Here is a 17,488-nt window from a genome sequence, read left to right as displayed (position 1 = left end):
CCACCACTTTGACAGATGTATTGTTTACAGTAAACCTTAACGACTCCACCAAAAAACTGTTAGAACTCACCAAAGAATTTGATGAAATTAATAGACAGAAACCTTTATGTTTCTATAAAAATATTAGAGAAATTAAGAAAGCAATCCCATTTACAACCACATCAGAGAGAATAAAATACCCAGGAATAAATTTAGTCCAGGCGGTCAAAGATTTGTACACTGAAAACTGTAACATTGATGAAAGCAATTGAAAAGGCACAGATGAATGGAAGGATGTACTATGGCTCCTGGATTGGAAGAATTAATATTGTTAAAACATCCCTATTACCCAAAGCTCTCTAAAGACTCAATACAACCTACTCACCACCCCAGTGACATTTTCACAGAAATAGAACAAGCCTAACCTCGCAACTGAGCTAGAAATGGTCTGAAACAGTCAAAGCAACTTTGAGAAAGAAGAACAAAGCTGGAGGATCCTGTTCCCGGATTCTAAACTACATCACAAAGCTGTAGTCATCCAAACTGTATGGTATGGGCCTAAAAACAGATACACAGATCAATGGGACAGAAGAGAGAACCCAGAAATACACCCACACATATATAGTCAATTGATTTACAGCAAAGGAGGCACACATATAAACTGAAGACCATCTCTTCAATAAACGGTGTTGGGAAACCTGGACAGCCACATGCAAAAGATGGAAACTAGGCCACGATCTTACACTCTGTACTTGCACATGATCCAGCAATTCCACTTCTCAGTATTGAGTCAAAGAAAATGAATACATTAATGTGGAAAGATTCAGGCCCCTCTATGTTCACGGCAGCATTTATAATAGCCAAGGTAATGGAAACCACTGATGATGAATGGACAAGGAAGGCATGGTACGATGCTCAATGGCATTCTACTGGAGTACAGTGCAATACTATTCAGCCATACGATAGAACGCAATCTTGCCATTTGCAACAACCGGGTTAGACCTTGACGGCACTGGGTGCTAAGCGAAATATGTCAAAGACAGATACTACATGATTTTATCTCAATGTGGAATCTAAACAGAAACAAAAAACCAAGCTCATAGATACAGAGGACAGACTGGTGGTTGCCGGAGGTGGGGTTTGGGGTAGGTGACACGGGCGAAGGGGGTCAAAAGGAAAAGACTTCCAGTTGTAAAATAGTTAAATTATGGGGACATCGTGTGTGTGTTGACTATGGTTCCTACTATTGTGTTGCATACTTGAAAGCTGCTAAGAGAGTAAATCTTAGAAGTTCCCATTACAAGAAAACATTTCGTAACTGTGTATGGTGACAGATGTTAACTAGACTTACTGTGATCATTTCACAGTGTATACAAATATTGGATCATTGTTGTACACCTGAAACTGCTCTAATGTTATAGGTCAGTTGTGCCTCAATAAAAATATATTTTCTTTGTAAAAAACATTAAACATAAAAATTTTTTAAATTTTATTTATTTACCTGGGAGAGAGGGAGAGGGAGACGCAGGCTCCCCCCTGAGCAGGGAGCCCAAAGCGGGGCTTGATCCCAGGACCCTGAGATCATGACCTGAGCTGAAGGCAGATGCTTAACTCACTGAGCCACCCAGGCGCCCCATAAAATTATCATTTGATCCAGAAATTCCACTGCTAGTTATATACCCAAGGAATGCAAAGCAGGGATTCGAGCAGGAACTTCCTTACCGATATTTATGCGGTAATACTCATAATGGCTAAAAGAAACAACCTAAGTGTCCAATAATGGGATTAAAAATGTGGTCATTACATATAATGGAGTATTATTAAGCCTTAAAAAGGAGTGAACCTCTCAGACATGCTACAACATGGATTATTGCAAACATACTAAGTGAAATGAGCCCATAGGAAGGACGAGTACCGTAGGATTCGTCTGATAGGAAAGACCCAGGGTAGTTGGCTCACAGGGACAGAAGGCAGCATGGGGGTTGCCAGGGGCTGGGGGGAAGGGGACAGGGGCAGTGAGTGTTTAATGAATATAGTTTTTGTTCCAGAAGGTGACAACATTCTAGAACTGGGTCGTGGTGGTGGTTGCCCAAACAAGGTGAAGGTACTCAATGCCACGGAACTGTCAGCTGAAAAACGGTTATGATGGGAAATTCTACTGTTATCTTTTACTGCAATTAAAAAAAAAATACAAATGCTCAGAGTGAAGTTTGAGGCCCACTAGTCTAGCCCCGCTCGTTGGCAAAAAGGAGAGAGCAGGGGAGCGGTCTTTCTGAAGGACTTCTAGAACTCTCGGGTGCGTGTGCACCCTCTGGGGCTTCTGCTGAAAGGCAGATTCTGAGCCGGTGGGTCTGTGGGTGAGGCCTATGAATCTGCATTTCTAACAGTTTCCTGGGGGTTCCTGATGCTGTGGATACTTCAGGGATCAGTGCTCTAGAGACAACGGGGGCCTCATCTTGGGCGGACAAGGGAGAGGTCTGGGAAGGAGCAAGTATGTAGGCTGCTTGCTCCAGACGAGAGTTTAACAGTAACTCCATGGGGCATGAGCGGGTGGGGGTATGGCGGACCTGGGAACTAGCTTTCTGGAAGGTTCAGAGAGGCGGGCTTGTCGCTCAGCCGAAGGACATAAGGAAGTCAGAGCAGTGCACAGAACTGCGTGGGTTCTCCACAAGTCTGTTGGCATTTCCGGACCGTGTGTTTTAGAGTTATGGGTGCAGCTCAGCGGATTGGTAAATTAAACTGGCCCGTTCACCTTTCCTTCTCCGAGGTGCTTCTCCGAGTCCCTCTCATCCTGCCTGGTCCACTGCAGCCCCCACAGTGGAGTCCCACCCGCTGCCTCTCAGCAGAATGAAATTCTCAGGCTCCCCGTCCACCCAGCCCTGCATACTGGCTCCCCGCCCTGAGCCAGTCACTCACGGTTCCACACAGACTGCCTTCTGGACAGTAAGTCCAGCTGTTTCCTCCGGACCTGGCAGCCACCCCATCTGTCCTAGGGACAGAACTGAGACTCAGCCTCTGAGCAGCAGAACACGGGGCAGTGTGGCTCTGTGGTTAAGGCATCGGCTTGGATCGGAGCTCACCTCTTCCCACTCCCTAACCTTGGGTGAGTTACTCAACTCCCCCGAGCTCCAGCTGTCCCCGCCGAACGGATGGAGCCCGTGATGCCTGCCTCCCAAAGCCGCAGTGAGGTTACCTGGGCCAGTGTGTGGAAAGTGTTCCGCTGGACACCTGGAACATCGTGTAGGGTCGGGCTCTGCAAGGTATTGTCAACATAGGGGCCCCCTCTACAGCCCCAGGCAGCTGGCTCCCTTCTACTCTAGCCTCTGGGGATTTGTTCATCCCCTCATGCTTCCCAGGCTGGGTCAGATTCGTGTTTCGCCAGTGTCCAGCGCAGGTATGTGCGTGGCAGGGTGGTGGGGGGCAGGCATGCACCGGAGGCTCCCCATCCAGTTCTAGGAAAAACTCCTGGGCTGGACCATTGCGCTTGCAGTTTGGGAGATGACCTGCAGATGGCGCACGCAGCCCTGGGAGGAGTGCTGTCCTCCCACGGAGGGACTCGCTGGGCCGCCCGCAGGTGTCTGAAATGCAGGCCCTTCTCACTATCCTCGTTACCGCTGTGAGCCGGTTCTCCCGGCTGGGTCCTTGTGTGCGTGTTGGGAGGGGGGGATGTCTGCTGAGAGGTTTCCCCTTGGGCCTAGGAGTCACCAAGGAACACAAGGGTTCTGTGCCTTACCTTGTGCGGGAGACACCCGCCCGTCTCCTCTGTATCCTGCCCTACCTCGGGGTTTACGGAATGTGTGAGGATTGAGTTGCTTTTTGGGAAGTGCTCGTATTACAAGTCATGCACCCCAGGTAGGGTCTCACTGTGGCCCAGACGGGGAGGGACAGCCCCCTTGCATCCTCCACAAACCCTTCCCTCCCTCTCCAGCACTCTGGCCCCCTTCCCAGTACCTCCTTCCAGCTTCCGGAGGACGGCAGGTCCCAGACTCACCTTCCTTCCAGATTCCGATCCACAACTCAGCCCTGACTTGGGGCACTGAACCCCCTTTGTACTGTTTAGGCGTGCGTTCTTTTCACCCAGGGGTTCTGGCTGAGGTGGAGAGAGGAGGGAGATGGCGACCTGGGGTCTTTCCCGCTCCTCTGCAAGCTTTAACCTTCCTCTTCTTGGAGGCCCCGCCCACACATCCTCCCACGCCTTTTATCACGGAGGGCACTTCCACACACCTGCCTGTGTGCACGTTTCCTTCCAGCTGGCAGCCTGATTGCCAGCTCCTCCAAAACCAGGCAAGGTACCTGGAATGCCTGCTGGCCCGATTCTCTTCAGGGGAGCTCCATTTTCCTCCTGCATAAGTCTCTTTCACCTCTCCAACCTCTGATGACCTCACTCCTTCTCTTTGGCCTTGGCTAGCCCTAGCAGTCAGCCTAGAACTTCAGGGCCGGCCCAAACCACAGGGTACTACAATCTCTTCCTCCCTCTCCCGTAATTTAAGTGCGCACTGTGGTTTGCCTTCCTTTAGCTTTCCTGGCTGCACAGTGTTCTGGAGAAGAGGAGTTAGCAGACACCTGCCCTCCCCCACGCCCAGACCTGGCCCCCCAGGGCTCTCTGCAAGGTTGCTTCATGTTACAGATAAAGAAACTGGCCCAGGGGGTTCAGCAGCTTGCTGGAATTCACACAGGTGCCCCCTTTAGGGGCCGGCACAGATCTGAGACGGGGACAGGTGCTCAAGGAGGCACGCAGGCTAACTGAAAACCTTCAAAAAAGTTTAACCTGCTGAGCTAAAGCCTGAACTTCTCAAAGTCTCTCCACATGAGAAATGGGAAATGGACGGGCCGGTACAGGGGCCTTTCCTTGCTTCCTTCCTCCCTCCCTCCCCACTGGCCCTCGCCAGATGGGAAAAAAGCTACCACGTAGAAACATAACCTTTATTGCACACGGCGCTGGGTTTTTTTCATAGAAAAAGGTATTAACACATAAGCATCTGCAAATTGAAGCAACTCCTGGTTTTCTTGGAACAGTGAAATCGCATGCAGTGTCTCTGAGTCGGGATTTTGGTCTCTGTCAAAACCACCTAGATGGAAGGGAGGGTGAGTGAGTAGGAGGGAAAAATTGCTGAGTCTTTGTGCCTCTGTCTCAAAATAAGGTGAGAGAAATATATAGATACATAGCTTGTCAATGTGCTCCTATCTCCTATATATGTATATATCTCTCTCCACACAAATTTTGTGGGGTCGGGAAGGGGTTGATTTGTACTGTCAAATTCTTTGTGCCCTGGCTTCATGGAGAAGAAAATAGTTTCATTTGTACAAAAGAGTTCTATGTACAAGCGTTCATGACTTGGGGGCTTTTCTTTTCGTTGTTGGTTGGTTTTTGTCAGTTTAATATAAATAATGCAGGAAAACAGCCAAGTTGGTGTGTGAGGGCCCGAGGTGCAGACAGGTCCGAGCGTAGGGCTGCTTTTCTTGCTGTGCCCCTACACCAGGGTATAGGATTTGGAGTAGGCCCCTGCCCCCTGCTTCTGAGACCTCCCCACCCCCGATGTGCTCATCTCGAGAAGCGAGTCCCTGGAGCCCCCCATTTTGGTGTGTGGGCCCCCGGCCCGCGGAGGCTCGGTGCTGGGGGCTGGAGGGGCAGCACTGGGGGCGGCCGGGGGCTCGGCAGGGGTGGGGCCGGGAGCTGGTGGGGCTGTGCCGGCTGCGGGTGCTGGCATGGCCAGAGTCCTCTGAGGTAAAGTGGCTGTGGAGGCCGCAGCAGGGGCCCCTGGGTGCGGGAGGCCCAAGGGCTTGCTGGCAGGGTCCAAGGTCAGGTGGCGAGCCTGGGTGTGGTAGGTTCGAGCCATGTTCCGGATGGAAGCCTCTCGGGGTGGGACCACAGGGCAGGGCTCACGGCCATCTGCCTTTCGGAAGAAGGCCTCGGACTTGGCATACAGGGGCAGGTTACAGTAGTCACCTGGAATCACAGAAGCAGAAGACGTTGACGGCAGAGGCCCCTGGGCACCTGCTTGTTCGCCCCACCCCCACTCCCCAGTCTTTTCCCTGATCTGACCTGGAGTCCCTCCACAAGGGAGACAGTGAAGCATCCAGAAGGGATCAGTTACTTGAGGCTCTGGGCAGCTTTCCTTATCTGGGAAATATGGCCCCTCCCATTTCCCCAAGGGGATTACTGGGAGCAGTGAATGAGATCCAGAGAGGAAAAGGCAGCAGCTGCGTACAGTAGCTGCTCACTAAACCGGTACTTAACGCTGAAGGGCCCAGACAGACTACAGGTGAGCTCCGCTCTGGGAACTGTGGCTTCCTAAGAGCTCTGGCTGATAGAACAGTTTTCCTACCCTGAGGAGGGAATGCTGGTCACTCCCCCACCTGGAGCCCGATTCTGCCCTCTGAGGACCCGCACAGCATGCTGCCCCCTCTCCGGCCCCTGTCATCCCCACCACCTTTCCCAGGGCAGCCTGCCAGATGTCTGAAGTCAGCTACGCTTCCCCGTCCCTCTTCCCAGGCGGAATGTTCCAGATTTCTTAAACTGCCTCCTTGTCCTGATCCCTTGGCTCTGTGAGCATCTTTACCGTATATGTGCCTCTAACTTGCTGAGGGTACCAGGAACTTTCTTTATATGATCTCATCCAGTCCCCTCAGCCCCCTGGACAGGCTAATACCGGCCCACAGTTGGCAAGTAAGAAAACTGAGCTTCAGAGAGATTAAGTAATTTGCCCTAATTCACCCAGCCAGAAGGGGCGGGGTGTCATTCAGGCTGATCTCTGAAGTCCTTGTACTTTGTTACCCTGGCCTCTTCTCTAGAGGACCCCGAGTGCCCAGATGAGCGTGGCCACTAGGCGAGGCCAGGACCGAGCAGGCCAGACCCTGTGTGGTCTGATGTGGTACGGTGTGGTCCAGTGTCTGCTGATGGACCCCCATTCCCACACCCTCTGGTGATCCTACAGCTGTTCCACCAACCCCGAAGGGCATATGCTCTGGCCAGGCCCCTGGCATCAGACAGGTGCCAGCCGGGCAAGGTCAGTGCCCACCATGAGGTTTGGCTCCATGGATCAATGTTGAATGGCATTGAGACCAGTGGCCATTGGGCAGCTGAGCCCCGAAAGGCTGTCCCTTCCTCACTGGCATAGCCTCAGAGTAAAGGCAATGATCGCTACGTACCGAGAACCGGCCGCACGCCAGGCACCTATCGTGGCCACTGGGACAACGCGGAGCCCATGCAGTCATTTGCATTTTACTGAGAAAATGAATTATCAAAGAGGCGAATTGACTTCCCAGGGCCACGGAGGTATTACGAGGCGGAGCCAGGACACGGACTCTGATCTGGATTCTCCCGAGTTCTTGCTCTACACCACCCACACTGCCAAGGGGCCCTGCCCGGCTGGGGACGCCGGGGATGCAGCGGGGCAGGCGGGTTGGGCACTCACTCTTGTTGGCCCGGTGCGGGATGGGCACAGCCACGTTCTTGCCCCGGTCAGCATCCTGGGGCTTGGGCGGGGAGGCGGTGAAGCGACAGATGCCGGGCTCCGAGGGCGTGCTCATGGACGTCATGCTGTCAGCATTCTCGTTGGTGCCCGTGGTCATCTGGTCGGAGGAGCTGTCGGAGATGAAGCACTCGGTGATCTCGAACTTGGCGTGCTGCAGCTGCTCCTCCAGCTTGGCGTGCTCGTAGGCCCGGGCCAGCTCCTCGTAGGTGGACGAGGCGCTCTCTGTGGACACCATGCTGTTCCGTCCTTTGTCTGCAGAGACAGAAGGCTTGGTGTTAAGAAGAAACGAGGGGGCCTTGGGGAGAGCTGTTCCCCTACCCATGAGCCTGGAATTCTTCTCACAAGACCCCGCTCTCCCCACCGGGAAGGCGGCTTTGGTGGCCGAGCGGGGTCTTTGGCAAATCAAGGGCAGAACATCTTCCATTCTTGAAAACCACCACCCACCCCTGGAGCCCTCAGCTTTTCTTCAACGAACATCCCATGTACCATTTTCTCTGACACCTTTTGGGAGAGCAGAATGAAACCCTTGACTAGGCAGAGCTCAGCGAGGTCTAGTGTGTTTGTGCCGGCTGCACAGCAAGCCAGTGGGCCGCCTGGAAGCAACATTGACCTGCGCCTTGGACCCCAAGAGCTGGTGGGTGGAGGTTGGGACAGGGGAGCCGAATGGTGGAGAAACGGGGAGAGAGAGAACAGGATGCAGGCCGGGCGCCAGGCTCACCTGTGTCCTGGGAGAGGCTGGCGCTGTAGCTGTCACTCTCTGTGACAGTGACCCCGTGCTGGGACCCCACGGTGCGCCAGTCCGAGGTGAGGGTGCGGGCAGGCGTGGAGGCCTGGCACTTGGTCAGAGTCCACTGGCTTGAGTACCGGTTGCGGGTGCTGTGGGCTGACTTCACATTCTTCCTGGACACTGGATCTGCACAGAGGAAGCAACAGCTAACCCTCCACGGAGGGCGCTCAGCCTCGAGCAGCGGGCATGGACCCGAGGGGCAGTGGGGAGCAAGGGAGGAGGTGTAAACAGCCACAGAAGCTTCCTGGGGGTGCTGAGCACACTGCCTTTCCAGCTACATGGTCCCGTAGGAGAAGAGGAACAGCGGTGAGGTGTGCGGGTGGCGGGGGCGCATCCTGGTTCTCCCCACCCCCCCCACCTGTTCCTTCAGCTTGGGGAAGAACGTCCCTCCTCTCCTGCTGCCTCCTGTGCATTCACTCCCTACAGCCCTTGGTGTACCCATCCTTATGTCCAGAGTCACAGTGCTAGAGGCAGGAGGCCCCTGGACAGCAAGCACTCCCAACCCTCTCAAAATATCTAGGTAAGGACACGGAGGCCCAGAGAGATAAAGGCAGCAATATCCCCAAGGTCACAGCTAGGACGTCTTTAGTCAAGGTCTGGAGACTCTACTTCCAGTGCTCTTTCCGTTCTTCCGTGCGGCTCTGAGTCTCCCCCATCCCATCTTCTGCAACCTGTCCCCACGCTGTGCCCAGGTGACCCTGTCGGGGAGGAGGTCTGTCTCCCTCGGGATAAGGCATACTTGTGCCTGGCCGGATGTCAGACATGTCGATGAGGGGTCCCGTGCTCTGGATGAGGGCTGGGTGGTGCAACGAGACACCAGTGCAGAAACTCTGTGGGTTGACAGCTTGGCTGAACTCAGCATCCGTCACGGGGATGGTGGCTTTGTCATCTCCTAGGGGAAGAATGGCAGTGAGTACGAGTCCTTCTCTTTAGACTTCCCAAATTTCTTTCTGTCTTTATCTGATGTTGAGACACAGAAAGCGAGGAATAATTCTTTCCATGAGACAGAGGAGGAAACTCAGCCCTCGAGAGATGTTTCAGGGAGTTTTGAGGTTGCTGAGTGGGGGATGGGCCCGGTGGGAGAACCCTGGGCACTGCTGTGAGGGCCGGGGGGCTCCCCTTGCTGGGCTGTGGCCTGGGGAAGACCGGGACAGAGAGCTTGTGGCCCCTATCACTCACCCAGCTGCTTGATGCCCTCCTTGTCCTCGATCAGCAGCTGGACCCTGGGGATGTCAATGTGTAGCCTCGGGCCCTGGGGTGGCCCCTTCACAGGGGTGTCAAAACTTCGGTTGTTCTTGCTGTGGGGAGAAGGGCCATGGGCAGGTGACTCAGCAGCCATAAGGGGCTGGGGGAGAGGGTTTTTCAGGGCAATGGGGTCTTAGAAGCCTTTCCTCTGCAGGGGAGGAAACAGTGATGTGAAACCTACCTTATCAACATTTCTGCCAGACTCTTTGCATCTGTAAAACAGTAGAGAGAGGGTCTGGGTGAAAACGGGGTCTGAGCGGGATGAAAACTGGAAAAGGTGTGGGGAACAAGGTGGGAGAATTCCCTAGATTGGGACCAGGGCTGGTCGACTGGGGAGGAGAAATGAAAGGACCTCTAAGATAGTCTAACATAGGATAAGGTCTGATAGCTCCTGGTGCAAGATTTGGCTCAGGTCTGTTTTCCTTTCCTCGGATTTTTATCTAATAGGGAGGTCCTTCCCAGAGGAGAGGGTATATAAAGTGCTCCATCTGTTTCCTGAATTGACTCTAATTAAATAAGACATCATAGCCGGCTGGGAATGGGTTCCAGTGGAGGGTCTATCCTCTGTTATCTGCTGGGAAGAGAAGAGAGTGGAGGATGATGGAGAGGTGGTTGATGGGCATCCCCAGATGACTATCAACCAAGAGGATTTATTTCTTTCTCTTGGGCACCTGTCCCCAAAAAGTTCATGGATGAATTTAGGGGTTCCTGCTTAGTCTTCAGAGGGGCCTTGAATAAGATCAGGATCTCAGGTTGGGAACTGACAAAAAGAGAGAAAAAGAGGAGCACAGGACTCTCTCAAAGATCCACTAGATCTCTGATGAGAATGAGAATCATGAAAATGATCTGTTGGAATGAATCTAGCAGCATGTATGTATCCAACTATCGACTCACTCACTCATCTGCTCATCCATCATTGACCCATTTACCTGTCAATCTATTCATTTCTCCATCCACCCATCCAGTCAGTCATTCATCCATCATCCACCCATTCAACAATGCATTCGTCCATCCATCCAACCAATTGATTCATCTATTCAACCACTCATCCGACCATGTGTCCATATGTCCATAAAACCACCTGTCCGTCCGTCCATCCATCCATCCATCCATCCACCAATCCATCCATCTATCCATCCCTCCATCCACCAATCCATCCATCTCTCCAACCATCCATCCAATTATTGATTCATCTATTCAACCATTCATCCAAACATCTGTCCATGTGTCCATAAAACCAAATATCCACCCATCTATCAATTCATACAATCATCTTTTATCCATCCATTCAAATATGCATTCATCCATCCACTTACCCATTGATCCAACCAATAATCTGCTCAACCATCAATCCATCCATCCACCATTCCTCTATCTATCCAACCAACCACCTATCCATTCAACCACCTATCCATTAAACCTTTCATTTAACCATCCACCCAACCATGCTTCCCTCTATACGTCTTTTCATCTAACCATCCACTTAATCATCCAACCACCCATCCAATCATCCATCCAACCACCTACCCCACTCCTAAACACACTAGGCAGTGTTAGTAATTTCCAATTCTGGGCTACTACTGTGCTCTGGCTTCTCACATTAAACTGTAAATTCTAGGAGGACTAGACTATGATCCATAAGACTATGGACTGTTCCTTCTTCATTCATCTTTATGTATCTCCAATGTCTGACAGTATCTACATACAGCAGATCGTCAGTAAATGTTTTCCAAATGAGTGAACGAACATCTGTTAAGCAACTACTAGATGCTAGACATTGTATCAGTTTCTGGGAAAATCAAGGTAAAGAAGACCCATTCATGCCAGTCTATGGTATCATAGATTGAGACAGGAATGATATTCAAAATGTCTAACATCTGACATGTCATGGAAACCATACGGTCAAAACTGAGCAAGGTCCTAGTGACCACCAGCAGATCTATGCTTTAGTGGCCAGCTTCTAGAAGAATCTCAGGGATCCTGTGAAAGAGGAGCATCCAGAGTGGGAGGGAGCAACATCTATTTACCAACTAATGTGGAAGTGTTTTTAACTATTTTAAGCAGTATGGCTTTAGCAGTGTGTACCTCTAAAAATCAGCCCTGGTTAAGTCAGGCAAAAAGTCTTGGGGACACAGAAGAGGAAGCAGTGAGAGCCAAAGTTTCAGAAGGTTTTATAGCAGTTCTCCCTTCACTGGGACACAAGCACTTTCTCTTGTCCAGATGGTGCTCATGAGCCAATGAAAGGTGGCCCACATGGCAGAAGGTCAACCCTCCCTCCTGGGAAGCCCGTAGGACACTCGCCTACCTCGGAGACGCTTCAGCCGCTTCTCCTTCCTCTTCTTTCGAACAATGAAGAGCAGAGCTACCCCCAGAGTAGCCAGGATGACCGGGCAGCCGATGGTGAACAGCTTCTTCACATCATCCCCCTCCCCTTGAGCAGACTTGATGGGAGGAATGGTACCTGTTGGAGTGAAGAGGGGAGTCAGATGTCCCTTATGAGTAGGGTCTGGGCAGAGTCTCCTGGGTGAGGTTGCCTTTGAGCCGCTCTTGCTCCCCTTGCTCTCACTCTGACCTCCACTTCCTGGCACAGACCCCCAACCCTCTCCCTCTATTCCCCCCAATTCTGGTCACATCAGGACAGCCATGAACAGTCACATAGTTTTTACACTGCATTAGAATACTGATGACTTCGGGGCCTATTTTAGAATTACCCCGAAGTCTTTCAGACATAGTCTCCTCCCTCTTGGAATTCAGTGTTCATTTCTAGAAGGTGGACTGATGAGCTTAGATTCTGTCATCTATGTTGTAAAGTAGAGAGAAGTCAGAGCAGTGGGATCCTGGGGTCTTGTCCCCAGATGGGGACAAATCCACTCCACGCCCTGCGTTTTCTTCCTGCTTCCCTGCCCATGGGTGAGATCTGCTAATCTTGGGAGCCTGTAGGGGGCCAGTAAGCTCTGCTGACAGAGCCCTCTGCAAAGCCGGATCAGTCCTGGTTTCAAAGCCTCGCAGAAGACCATCTCCTTCATGAAACCTTCCTTGTTGGGGCCCATTCCTTTCTGATACCACTTTTACTGTTTCTTTAACACATAGGCAGACGGACTCGACCTTGGGGCAACTAGTCTCTCTGAATTTGGCCTTCAGCGTGCCTTTAGTGTATGTGCAGGACAACAGAGCAGGAACAGAAGTAATGCGCACCACCTCCTGGCCCAGGCAGTGAAGACTGGGGTGCCTTTTCCATCCCTCTCTCCTTGCGACCTTGGAGGCTACACATTCAAGACAGTATAGCTAGGGGCGCCTGGGTGGCTCAGTGGGTTAAACCTCTGCCTTCAGCTCAGGTCATGATCCCAGAGTCCTGGGATCGAGCCCCGCATCGGGCTCTCTGCTCAGCGGGGAGCCTGCTTCCCTTCCTCTCTCTCTGCCTGCCTCTCTGCCTGCTTGTGATCTTTGTCTGTCAAATAAACAAATAAAAATTAAAAAAAAAAAAAAAGATGGCATAGCTAAAAGATAGTGGCCAGCCAGCCCTCACAAGATGTTATGAGGGCAAGAAGCAATTCTTTACTGGACCAAGGCTTGCAGCTTTCCATGTTTATCTGTTCCTTTTTCCCAGGCTATCCAATCCTGGCTAATGCAACCTATTAGGAGAGGGGCCTCGGGGGCGGGGCCTCAGCTATCCCTTCACACTATACCCTCCATCTCTCTGAAGCAGCAGAGAGCAAGGATTGCACCTTCAAGACCCTCTATCTTAGTGCGATGGGTTTGCCCGGCTCTCAGTCTGTGTCCGTCACTGGTGCACCTGCCCGCTCCCACGCTGCTGCCCCCTTTGCTTGCTCCTTCCGTGCCTCCAGTGTTTTCCTCCATGGTAGTCCTGTCTATTTTTTGATTGGTCTGTCCTCTATTTATGCGCCCACTTCTCTGCCAGCCTCCCTGGGGTCACCTCGCAGCGCCCCCTGTGCAGCCCCTCCCGCCCTCTCCGACTCACTGCCGTCATAGTCCAGGGTGGCGAACTGGGCAGTCTCGTTGCCGCAGCCAGCGCTGTTGCAAGCCCGCATGCGCAGCTCGTACCACGTGGCCTCCCGCAGCTCGGTCAGAAACACCTCCCCGGAGCTGTTGGCCCGCAGCCCCTGCCAGGCCCAGGTGCCCTTGGGCCGGTACTCCAGCACGATGGCTGTGATCGGGCAGCCCCCGTTGTTCCAGCCCTGCAGGTTAAGCCGAGCATGTGTGGAGTTGATGTGGGTGAACAGGTGCTGGTCTTTGCTGAAGGAGGGCTCTGGGGGTGGGGGGCACAGGGAGAGAGCGAGGTTAGAGACTCAGAGGAGGAGGGTTCAGTCATCTGGGCCGGGAGGGAGTCCCCTGGGCCAGTTGGGGCTGCAGTGTTTCTGGGGAGCAGTGGTTGGCACAGATGGGAGTAGGGACGCCCCAGGGGACAGAGGAGGAAGGGGAAGAGGGAAGGCCGTGGAGAGGCCTCAGCAGGGCAAGAGATACAGGAAGGGATGAAGGAAGAGGCCGCTGCCACCGGCTGTGGGGCCAGGGAGGTGGTGCCTGCTTCTCCTGCTGTGGTCGGTGAGCCTGCGACCTACAGTGATGGGAACTAGGCCCAGTCTCTCCCTGCAGTCTCTGCTCCTGGCGCCCTCCCTCCCCAGCCCAGCCACCTTCCATCCGCATATCCTGGACCCATTTCTCCCCAGCTGGGTCATCGCTGGGCCTCACCCCGCCCGTGGGTCTTGGCCTCGATGATCTCGCTGATGCGCCCGGAGCCCACGCTGTTCTTGGCCGCCAGCTTCACTTTGTACCACGTGCCACACTTGAGGCTGTCCAGCTTGAAGGACCGCTCACCTGAGCTGATGAACACATCCTTCCACTCCTCACTGTTGTCTACTGAGTACTGCAGCACGAAGCCTGCCGGGGAGGTTTGCCTGGCTCAGGGCGGGCAGGGTGGGGCCGGGGATACCCCAATAGGTGGCGGGGGGCTGGGCTCCCCGCGGGGGCAGGTTGGGGCCTTTGGTGACAGGGTGGGGAGCAGAGGCAGATTGGACACAAAGCTGCAAGGAGCTTTCTCGCTCTCTCTTTAGCAGCCAAAGTGGAGAAGGGAGCAGAAAACCGAGCCTTGAGGCGTAAAAGGGATAATATTTGGAGCCTACTTTTCCCCGGGGGTGGTCCCCAGGCAGCCGGATTGATCCCCTGGGAGCTTGTCAGATCCCACTCCAGACCCCTGGAATCAGACCTTCTTTAAGATCCCCTAACGATTCATGGGCATGTTCAAGGTTGAGAAGCACGATCTAGTACATTTGTCCACTGCTACAGATTTGGACACTGAGGCCAAGAGAAGAAAACTGATTTCTTCGGTTCGCATAGCTCATCAGCAGCGATTGGGCTGGGCCTTCTAAAACCCAGATACCTAGGCTGGTAGCCGTGGCACCTGGGTAACTTCCTTGTGGTCCGAGTTGCCCCTCACTCATCACTTCTGGGGCTTTATGGGGACATGTGGTGGGAGTGGATGAGGCCCTTGCCTGGCTCCTGGGCCCCGAATTTCTTCCCCTCTTTCCCCCTCCTCCCCCAGACCCCTCTCACCTCGGATGGAGCTGCCCCCATTGTCACCTGGAATCCAGGTCAGGGTGATGGATGAAGCAGAGGTTCTGGAGACAGTGAGGCGGGGCTGGTCCGGAGGAACTGTGAGGGGAAAGCCACCAGCCCTCACCACAAAGGGTTAACACCTGATGATGGGAACGAGGGCTATCCCAGCTGCAACTGAGGGCCCAAGCCTGGCCTTCCTGCCCTCGAGGCGCTCCCCCCAGCTCCTGCTTGTTCTCCCCATCCCTCCGGCCTCCTCTTCCACGTGGCACCTCTGTCCCACTAAGGGTCTGTCCCCCGGGGTGAGGGGGCAGGGGAGGCGGGGATGGGGGGGCCTGCCTTCCGAGGCCTTACCTTGCACCAGAAGGTTGACGATAATGGTGTCGAAGCCCCCAGTGTTGGTGGCCGTGCAGGTGTAGTAGCCTGAGTCCTCGGCCTTCACAGCACGCAGCAGCAGCGTGCCGTTGGTGTGGATGAGCCGGTGCCCGTCCATGGACACAGGAATGGCCGAGTCCTCACTGCGGGGGGTGGGGTGTAGACATGGATTATGGTAAGCACCCCCTCCTCCTGGGGGCTCCCCCAGGACTGCAGGCAAACAGGGCTGGGAGTAGAAGGAGGCTGGCTGGGGGGGCCCAGGACTCTCGGGGTTTTACCCAGTGCTTCCTGGCGCTATCCGGTCCCCCTGCCCTCTTCAAGCATCCAAGGAGGGGAGATCCTTGGCCACCAACAGAGGGGAGCCAGGGAGGTTGGGTCTGTATGGGAGCAGGAGCTGTGTGCCCCGCAGGGCCTCTGGGGCACCCGATTCCTTTCTTCACGGCTCTTCTACTACACCCATCTCCAGGGCCCCCCATTTCTCTGGGGCCCCGCGCACACCTGTCCTTGGTCCACTTCACAGCGGGGGCTGGATCTCCCACCGAATTGCAAGGTAGTCGGACATCCTTCATCCAGGGGGTTGTCACGGTGCCTCCAAATGAGATGATCTTTGCTGGGGCTGCAGGAAAGAGAGCGTGAGCGCCCCCCGCCTCTACTCTCAACACCGCGCTGGCCTGCCTTTCCTGGGCTCTCCAAGTTCACAGTGCACGTCCCCCATCTCCTACCTGACCTCCACCTTGGGCTTGGGGGCAGGGGTGGGTACAGACGCTTTCAGATGGCAGTCACCGGCTCAACAAACATTGTTCAGATGCCTGCTATGGGCCAGGTATCAGAGAAGGCTCTGAGCGTTCACGCCACAAACAAGACGTGTTCCCTGTCCTCAAGCTGCTCATCATCCCGGTGGAGGGGAAGGGGCAGATACTTAAAAAGTATCATGACAGGGTGGAAATACTACATAGGGGTAGGTGCAAATTGCCATGGGAGCACCAAGAAGGAGGAATGACTCTGCCAGTCCGGTGGGGGTGGAGGAGAGGGCCCGGGAGGCTTCTGGAATGAGAAGCTTTGACTGGAATCTTCTAAAGTCAGCTCCACACCCAGCACGGAGCGCAGTGTTGGCCTGAGCTCACGACTGACCCTGAGATCAAGACCTGAGCTGAAATCAAGAGTCGGATGCTTCACCGACTGAGCCCCCCAGGTGCCCCTGAATCTTGAAGGCTAAAGAGGAATTCACTATGCAGAAGGAAAGGCCTACCCGGAAGAGGCAGCAGCACTGAGTAGAGGCCTGGAGGGCTGAAGCCCGTGGAAGTGTGAGGGTCGGCAAGTACTCTGGGGCAACCAAAGCCCAGGGTGAGTGAAGGGGGATGGGCGGCGAGCAAGAGCAGAAGCATGGAGGGCTCCAGTCAGCAGAACGTGGAGGGTTGGCTTCCCCTTGAGGTCACGAGGAGCCACTGGAGGCTTACAAGTAAGTAGTGAAACGTTCAGAATAGAGTAGAAGCCCTGGCTGCCGGCAGAGGGTGGTTTGCTGGAGGAGGCAGACCAGCGGCAAGATGGCGGCCAGAGAGCAGGCCTTGGTGGGCGGGGGGGGCGTATGGCCGTGGGGAGGAGGTTAGGGGCTCAGGGAGGAACCGCCAGGACTTGGGGTCTGACTGGCTTTGAGGAAGAGACAGAGAGGAAGGTGAGGATGCTGGCATGGTGCCAGCTGGGGGATGGTGCCCTCACAGAGACAAGGCACGTGGCAGGGGGCGGCAGGGGAGGGGAGGAAGGATGTGGGGGAAGGGAAGGAGCAGGGTGGGTAGGAGACACCGGGATGCTTAGCCTCATACTGTCCCTGAGGTCACCCACACGGGGTAGCTAGAAAGCAGTCAAATACACATGTTCTGGAGCGTGAGAGAAGTGGCCGGGCTGCAGACACTGACGTGGGAGTCAGCCACCCAGTGACCGAGGTCGCCGTGGGTGGGATCGGAGACTGACAGGTGGCAGCAACATGCACACAGGCACGGCGGACAAAGGAACGTCCCCAAGAGTGACGGGAGCACACTCAGAGGTCCAGGCTGCACAGGCT

The 17,488-nt window shown here is 54.2% G+C and overlaps 1 protein-coding gene across 2 annotated transcripts in view; it reads right to left on the bottom strand.

The window, feature by feature from the left end:
- Nucleotides 1–4,888: 4,888 nt before the first annotated feature.
- Nucleotides 4,889–17,488, bottom strand: part of DSCAML1 (DS cell adhesion molecule like 1) — a 341,244-nt gene continuing 328,644 nt past the window's right edge. Inside the window, exons 22-33 of one of the 2 annotated variants that reach the window (XM_046017937.1) lie at nt 15,928–16,045; nt 15,409–15,572; nt 15,055–15,153; nt 14,194–14,382; nt 13,466–13,753; nt 11,792–11,947; nt 9,668–9,698; nt 9,421–9,539; nt 8,981–9,133; nt 8,173–8,367; nt 7,395–7,706; nt 4,889–5,926 (exon numbers count right to left, since the gene is read on the bottom strand). In XM_046017937.1, the coding sequence (XP_045873893.1) occupies nt 5,451–5,926; nt 7,395–7,706; nt 8,173–8,367; nt 8,981–9,133; nt 9,421–9,539; nt 9,668–9,698; nt 11,792–11,947; nt 13,466–13,753; nt 14,194–14,382; nt 15,055–15,153; nt 15,409–15,572; nt 15,928–16,045 (2,300 nt within the window). In that variant the 3' untranslated portion in view covers nt 4,889–5,450. The remainder of the gene's footprint in view (nt 5,927–7,394; nt 7,707–8,172; nt 8,368–8,980; nt 9,134–9,420; nt 9,540–9,667; nt 9,699–11,791; nt 11,948–13,465; nt 13,754–14,193; nt 14,383–15,054; nt 15,154–15,408; nt 15,573–15,927; nt 16,046–17,488) is intronic. The other variant, XM_046017938.1, reaches the window with a different exon arrangement.

This window comes from Meles meles, chromosome 8 (assembly GCF_922984935.1).
Source record: "Meles meles chromosome 8, mMelMel3.1 paternal haplotype, whole genome shotgun sequence".
Lineage (NCBI taxonomy): Eukaryota > Metazoa > Chordata > Mammalia > Carnivora > Mustelidae > Meles > Meles meles.
This window is presented reverse-complemented; position numbering and strand designations above follow the sequence as displayed.